Raw genomic sequence first — 7,731 nt, forward strand, 5'->3', positions numbered from 1 at the left:
GGTTGTAGTTGACTCCACTGATGGGGTCAGTATGCTGGTCTAGAGGGTTAGAGGTCAGGGTTACCTGTTAGCATTAGGGTTTGTAGTTGACTCCACTGATGGGGTCAGTATGCTGGTCTAGAGGGTTAGAGGTCAGGGTTACCTGTTAGCATTAGGGTTGTAGTTGACTCCACTGATGGGGTCAGTAGCTGGTCTAGAGGGTTAGAGGTCAGGGTTACCTGTTAGCATTAGGGTTGTAGTGACTCCACTGATGGGGTCAGTATGCTGGTCTAGAGGGTTAGAGGTCAGGGTTACCTGTTAGCATTAGGGTTGTAGTCGACTCCACTGATGGGGTCAGTATGCTGGTCTAGAGGGTTAGAGGTCAGGGTTACCTGTTAGCATTAGGGTTGTAGTGACTCCACTGATGGGGTCAGTATGCTGGTCTAGAGGGTTAGAGGTCAGGGTTACCTGTTAGCATTAGGGTTGTAGTTGACTCCACTGATGGGGTCAGTATGCTGGTCTAGAGGGTTAGAGGTCAGGGTTACCTGTTAGCATTAGGGTTGTAGTCGACTCCACTGATGGGGTCAGTATGCTGGTCTAGAGGGTTAGAGGTCAGGGTTACCTGTTAGCATTAGGGTTGTAGTTGACTCCACTGATGGGGTCAGTATGCTGGTCTAGAGGGTTAGAGGTCAGGGTTACCTGTTAGCATTAGGGTTGTAGTTGACTCCACTGATGGGGTCAGTATGCTGGTCTAGAGGGTTAGAGGTCAGGGTTACCTGTTAGCATTAGGGTTGTAGTTGACTCCACTGATGGGGTCAGTATGCTGGTCTAGAGGGTTAGAGGTCAGGGTTACCTGTTAGCATTAGGGTTGTAGTTGACTCCACTGATGGGGTCAGTATGCTGGTCTAGAGGGTTAGAGGTCAGGGTTACCTGTTAGCATTAGGGTTGTAGTTGACTCCACTGATGGGGTCAGTATGCTGGTCTAGAGGGTTAGAGGTCAGGGTTACCTGTTAGCATTAGGGTTGTAGTTGACTCCACTGATGGGGTCAGTATGCTGGTCTAGAGGGTTAGAGGTCAGGGTTACCTGTTAGCATTAGGGTTGTAGTTGACTCCACTGATGGGGTCAGTATGCTGGTCTAGAGGGTTAGAGGTCAGGGGTCAGGGTTAGCATTAGGGTTGTAGTTGACTCCACTGATGGGGTCAGTATGCTGGTCTAGAGGGTTAGAGGTCAGGGTTACCTGTTAGCATTAGGGTTGTAGTTGACTCCACTGATGGTGTCAGTATGCTGGTCTAGAGGGTTAGAGGTCAGGGTTACCTGTTAGCATTAGGGTTGTAGTTGACTCCACTGATGGTGTCAGTATGCTGGTCTAGAGGGTTAGAGGTCAGGGTTACCTGTTAGCATTAGGGTTGTAGTTGACTCCACTGATGGTGTCAGTATGCTGGTCTAGAGGGTTAGAGGTCAGGGTTACCTGTTAGCATTAGGGTTGTAGTTGACTCCACTGATGGTGTCAGTATGCTGGTCTAGAGGGTTAGAGGTCAGGGTTACCTGTTAGCATTAGGGTTGTAGTTGACTCCACTGATGGTGTCAGTATGCTGGTCTAGAGGGTTGCAGGAGACGAAGCATTGGAAGGTGTTAACGTCGTAGAGGCGGAGGGTCGGGTGCTGCGTCCCCACCAAAAGGAAGTCTCCTGACGGGTGGAAGGAGATGGCCCGCAGCATCTCCGCTTCCTGTGGGGAGCAGACACAGAGACAGACACTACTGTTAGTATATCTAATCCAGGGTTGCTAACGGCTGGGCTCAATAAGGTGACAATTATATTATTATTTTTCAGAGCAGCGTTGTCACAATACCAACATTTTACTAACTATGTGATACAAGGCCAATTCTCACCAAGTAGTATGATGATACCACAGGTTTTCCCCGCCAGCCCAGCACACCTGTTCCCGTTTCCTATAGGTTCTGCCCAAACCCCTGATCTCTCTACTTAATACAACACATTAAATGTAACTTCCTGTTTCTATAGGTTCTGCCCAAACCCCTGATCTCTCTACTTAATACAACACATTAAAAATGTAACTTCCCGTTTCCTATAGGTTCTGCCCAAACCCCTGATCTCTCTACCTAATACAACACATTAAATGTAACTTCCTGTTTCTATAGGTTCTGCCCAAACCCCTGATCTCTCTACTTAATACAACACATTAAATGTAACTTCCCGTTTTCTATAGGTTCTGCCCAAACCCCTGATCTCTCTACTCAATACAACACATTAAATGTAACTTCCTGTTTCTATAGGTTCTGCCCAAACCCCTGATCTCTCTACTTAATACAACACATTAAATGTAACTTCCCGTTTTCTATAGGTTCTGAGAGGAGATAACGTTGTCACCTGTACCAGTCTAAAGGCCCCACCTCTGTTATTACCTGTACCAGTCTAAAGGCCCCACCTCTGTTGTTACCTGTACCAGTCTAAAGGTCCCACCTCTGTTGTTACCTGTACCAGTCTAAAGGCCCCACCTCTGTTGTTACCTGTACCAGTCTAAAGGCCCCACCTCTGTTGTCACCTGTACCAGTCTAAAGGCCCCACCTCTGTTGTCACCTGTACCAGTCTAAAGGCCCCACCTCTGTTGTCACCTGTACCAGTCTAAAGGCCCCACCTCTGTTGTCACCTGTACCAGTCTAAAGGCCCCACCTCTGTTGTCACCTGTACCAGTCTAAAGGCCCCACCTGTTGTCACCTGTACCAGTCTAAAGGCCCCACCTCTGTTGTCACCTGTACCAGTCTAAAGGCCCCACCTCTGTTGTCACCTGTACCAGTCTAAAGGCCCCACCTCTGTTGTCACCTGTACCAGTCTAAAGGCCCCACCTCTGTTGTTACCTGTACCAGTCTAAAGGCCCCACCTCTGTTGTTACCTGTACCAGTCTAAAGGCCCCACCTCTGTTGTTACCTGTACCAGTCTAAAGGCCCCACCTCTGTTGTTACCTGTACCAGTCTAAAGGCCCCACCTCTGTTGTTACCTGTACCAGTCTAAGGGTACTCTGTTGTTACCTGTACCAGTCTAAAGGCCCCACCTCTGTTGTTACCTGTACCAGTCTAAAGGCCCCACCTCTGTTGTTACCTGTACCAGTCTAAGGGTACTCTGTTGTTACCTGTACCAGTCTAAAGGCCCCACCTCTGTTGTTACCTGTACCAGTCTAAAGGCCCCACCTCTGTTGTTACCTGTACCAGTCTAAAGGCCCCACCTCTGTTGTTACCTGTACCAGTCTAAAGGCCCCACCTCTGTTGTCACCTGTACCAGTCTAAAGGCCCCACCTCTGTTGTTACCTGTACCAGTCTAAAGGCCCCACCTCTGTTGTTACCTGTACCAGTCTAAAGGCCCCACCTCTGTTGTTACCTGTACCAGTCTAAAGGCCCCACCTCTGTTGTCACCTGTACCAGTCTAAAGGCCCCACCTCTGTTGTCACCTGTACCAGTCTAAAGGCCCCACCTCTGTTGTCACCTGTACCAGTCTAAAGGCCCCACCTCTGTTGTCACCTGTACCAGTCTAAAGGCCCCACCTCTGTTGTCACCTGTACCAGTCTAAAGGCCCCACCTCTGTTGTTACCTGTACCAGTCTAAAGGCCCCACCTCTGTTGTTACCTGTACCAGTCTAAAGGCCCCACCTCTGTTGTTACCTGTACCAGTCTAAGGGTACTCTGTTGTTACCTGTACCAGTCTAAAGGCCCCACCTCTGTTGTTACCTGTACCAGTCTAAAGGCCCCACCTCTGTTGTTACCTGTACCAGTCTAAGGGTACTCTGTTGTTACCTGTACCAGTCTAAAGGCCCCACCTCTGTTGTTACCTGTACCAGTCTAAAGGCCCCACCTCTGTTGTTACCTGTACCAGTCTAAGGGTACTCTGTTGTTACCTGTACCAGTCTAAAGGCCCCACCTCTGTTGTTACCTGTACCAGTCTAAAGGCCCCACCTCTGTTGTTACCTGTACCAGTCTAAGGGTACTCTGTTGTTACCTGTACCAGTCTAAAGGCCCCACCTCTGTTGTTACCTGTACCAGTCTAAAGGCCCCACCTCTGTTGTTACCTGTACCAGTCTAAGGGTACTCTGTTGTTACCTGTACCAGTCTAAAGGCCCCACCTCTGTTGTTACCTGTACCAGTCTAAAGGCCCCACCTCTGTTGTTACCTGTACCAGTCTAAAGGCCCCACCTCTGTTGTTACCTGTACCAGTCTAAAGGCCCCACCTCTGTTGTTACCTGTACCAGTCTAAGGGTACTCTGTTGTTACCTGTACCAGTCTAAAGGCCCCACCTCTGTTGTTACCTGTACCAGTCTAAAGGCCCCACCTCTGTTGTTACCTGTACCAGTCTAAGGGTACTCTGTTGTTACCTGTACCAGTCTAAAGGCCCCACCTCTGTTGTTACCTGTACCAGTCTAAAGGCCCCACCTCTGTTGTTACCTGTACCAGTCTAAAGGCCCCACCTCTGTTGTTACCTGTACCAGTCTAAAGGCCCCACCTCTGTTGTTACCTGTACCAGTCTAAAGGCCCCACCTCTGTTGTTACCTGTACCAGTCTAAGGGTACTCTGTTGTTACCTGTACCAGTCTAAAGGCCCCACCTCTGTTGTTACCTGTACCAGTCTAAAGGCCCCACCTCTGTTGTTACCTGTACCAGTCTAAAGGCCCCACCTCTGTTGTTACCTGTACCAGTCTAAAGGTCCCACCTCTGTTGTTACCTGTACCAGTCTAAAGGTCCCACCTCTGTTGTTACCTGTACCAGTCTAAAGGCCCCACCTCTGTTGTTACCTGTACCAGTCTAAAGGCCCCACCTCTGTTGTTACCTGTACCAGTCTAAAGGCCCCACCTCTGTTGTTACCTGTACCAGTCTAAAGGCCCCACCTCTGTTGTTACCTGTACATGTTTGAAGGCTCTCTTGGCAGAGGGCTTGGAGTAGTCAAACAGTTTGAGGGTGTAGTCACGTGACCCAGACGCCAGGATCTGTTCCGTGGGGTGGAACGCCAGACACGTAACCTCATCCACGTGGTCGTACAGTGTTCTGATCACAGGGTGGTTCTCCATGTTCTGCTGGGCCGTCTCATTCATCATCACCTAGAACACACAGGAACATTACTACATCATGTACAGAATTCTCCAGAACGTTCTGATCACCTAGGTCTTATTACAGCACACGGCAGAACACTAAAACAAGCGTTCTTATTAGACAAATCCAGGTAGGTCTCTCTCGTAGTGTTGCATGGTATACAAAAACTTCTGTATTTTCCCCCCGATACAAAAAACAAAATTTCGGTGCTAGAATTTGTTACATTCGGTACGTCTGTCAAATGTCTCATGTGATTGAGAGGCTCAAGTCTGTCTAACAGAGCAGCCCCTTTATAGAACGAAGTGCTGTAGGCTAACTTTCCTTGCTAGTTGACAGCTGAATTAAACACCCTAGTACATTGTTTGTGATATGAAACCACAACACAATATATGCTGATTTCAAAGCTGGCTGTCACCAAAAACTATTCCTTTGCCTCCCGTCTGGTTTCCGCTAGATTCAACAGCTACAAAGTCAGATTATACAGCCACATTCTGCCTTCGAATGACATTTCTTAAAATGTAAATAAATAAAAAGAGCCAACCACACTTTAAAAAATAAGAGCTTGCTTCTTCTATGCAGAATGTTGAAAAGTACAATAAAATTACATGTCCTCAGATTTACCATTCAAATAAATGATTACCATTGTTGTTTTGTGGTTAGATTGGTAAAAACAAAATCAAATTGATTGTATAATTGATTCACCTAATGCACACATGGCTGTCTAAAATGTTTTTCATACAAATGTAATGATATTGAACTCAAAAGGATGGCCACTGTGATCAGAGCAGTAGCTGAGTTTGTCTGGATCAAGAGCCATTCTGTGACTTTGGCTCATAGACCTTTATGTGGTATCGAGTATTGTGATACTAAACCTGGTAGCGAAGTCAAAATGCTGCTATCGCGACAACACTACCCTCTCTGTTTCGTCCTCGTTCTGTTTAGTTGCTAGTGAATACAACCAAGGCTCGGGTCAACAGTAGTGCACTACACAGGGAATACGTTACAATGTCAGATAGAGCCCTCTGTCTCACCTCTATGGGCATGGCACTCTTGGCCAGCATACGCTCTGTGTCCAGGACTTTGATGGAGGCGTCTGCAGAGCCCGTAGCAATGAGCTGCCCGTCCCGGCTATAGGTGGCCACGCGACACGGACCCTTATGAGACGTCACGTAACAAGTCTCGTACTCAGACGCCTCGGGGGACATGGACTGGACGTCAGCGTCAAACTCCAGGTCGATGCCAACGCCTGGTGCCACTGTGTCAGACCGCCCGATGGCATACTGCACCGCGCTGTCATCGTTCTCCATGCCTGGAGAGAGGAGGTGGATGGAGAGATACAGTCAACTGCAGACATTGAGCTATCTACTGCACCACAGTCACCATTCTCCGTGCCCTGGGGGTGAATGGAGCAATACAGTTGATTAAAACGGTGACAACACAACAGACATTTATCTAGCAAACTACACTGTCGCCATTCGCAATGTCTTGGGATGACGGGATGGATGAAACAGCGGAGCAGTACAGTTCAAAAACAACGACATGTAGCTAGCATTGTCCTACGAGCTAGTCCACTACCCACTCACCTATCTTGGCCAGCTGCATGAGGTTCTCAGAGGGCGACACGACGCTCTGTGGCTTCACCTCTGTGATGAGGTTGTTGGCGATGTTGGTGTAACCGTCATACAGCAACTGGCTGATGATCAGCCGGTACAGGTGCTGCCGGTCCCGCAGCGTCGGTTTGGGACGATACATCTCCGCTCAGGCTTCTTCAACGAACTTTGCTGAAATCGATCAAAACATGGTCATCATTATTTGCTACAAATCAAAAACGTTTTTATCATGGACTCTTCAACTTCTATAACTTCAACTAGCTAGCTAGAAAGCTCAACTATCATGCGAATACTATGGAAGCCCACTTGTGGCTGGTTAAGTAACTAACGTTAGCATACCAACGGGACCTACAATGCAAGATAGCTAGCTACGACAACAAAACCATTCGTAACATTCACATTACAAACATAAATCGTAGGCCGTACAAACTGTTAACAAGCACCTTATGTTTGCAATAATAACCAACCGAGTTTAGGGAAGTAAAATCAAATAAACTCAATGAATGCATTTTCATTTAACGTTATCTACTGCTTGCTAACTAGCCCAACATTGTGCAAGCAACGACTGCACCAAACGGGTTAAAACTTGGTTTTATTGAGTGCGATTATGTATAACACAACACGAATATCAAGAAAATGTATCAAACTTAAAGAAACGTTAGCTACATACATAAAACCTTTCAAATGTTGCAAAATACCTTTGCCTTGGTTCAATGGGCGCCTGGGGTTACAAAGCATGCGCTGCGTAACTACGTCACTTGCATCACGTGCCACATTTATGCGTCAGTACGTAACGGGGCGTGTGTTTTGACCATGGAAATGACAATGAATAGAACGTACTTAGAAGCTCTTACCCTGCCTGGTAAACAAACGGGTACACTCAAAATGGCTGCCTGTTATTGTGTTGCAATAATTTCCATGGTAATTTGGAATGTTCTATCAACTGATGCTGGATTTACATGGTAATGTAGAATGTTCATTCAAATGATGCTAACTGATGGCACATGCAATGACATTTATGTTTTGTAATATCAATTGAGTTAACTCAA

General features: G+C 47.3%; 1 protein-coding gene across 2 annotated transcripts; it reads right to left on the minus strand.

The window, feature by feature from the left end:
- Positions 1–1,520: 1,520 nt before the first annotated feature.
- cstf1 (cleavage stimulation factor, 3' pre-RNA, subunit 1) lies at positions 1,521–7,447 on the minus strand. 2 transcript variants are annotated; one of them, XM_038983389.1, is made up of 5 exons: positions 7,381–7,447; positions 6,656–6,853; positions 6,104–6,381; positions 4,883–5,080; positions 1,521–1,707 (listed from the first exon to the last, which is right to left on the minus strand). In XM_038983389.1, the coding sequence occupies exons 2-5, from the start codon at positions 6,822–6,824 to the stop codon at positions 1,522–1,524; spliced, it is 831 nt and encodes a 276-aa protein (XP_038839317.1). In that variant the 5' UTR covers positions 6,825–6,853; positions 7,381–7,447; the 3' UTR covers position 1,521. The 2 variants fall into 2 exon arrangements, with proteins under 2 accessions (XP_038839317.1, XP_038839319.1); XM_038983391.1 differs by having other exon boundaries at positions 7,353–7,418.
- Between the last annotated feature and the right edge of the window lie 284 nt (positions 7,448–7,731).

This window comes from Salvelinus namaycush, unplaced genomic scaffold, assembly GCF_016432855.1.
Source record: "Salvelinus namaycush isolate Seneca unplaced genomic scaffold, SaNama_1.0 Scaffold163, whole genome shotgun sequence".
NCBI lineage: Eukaryota > Metazoa > Chordata > Actinopteri > Salmoniformes > Salmonidae > Salvelinus > Salvelinus namaycush.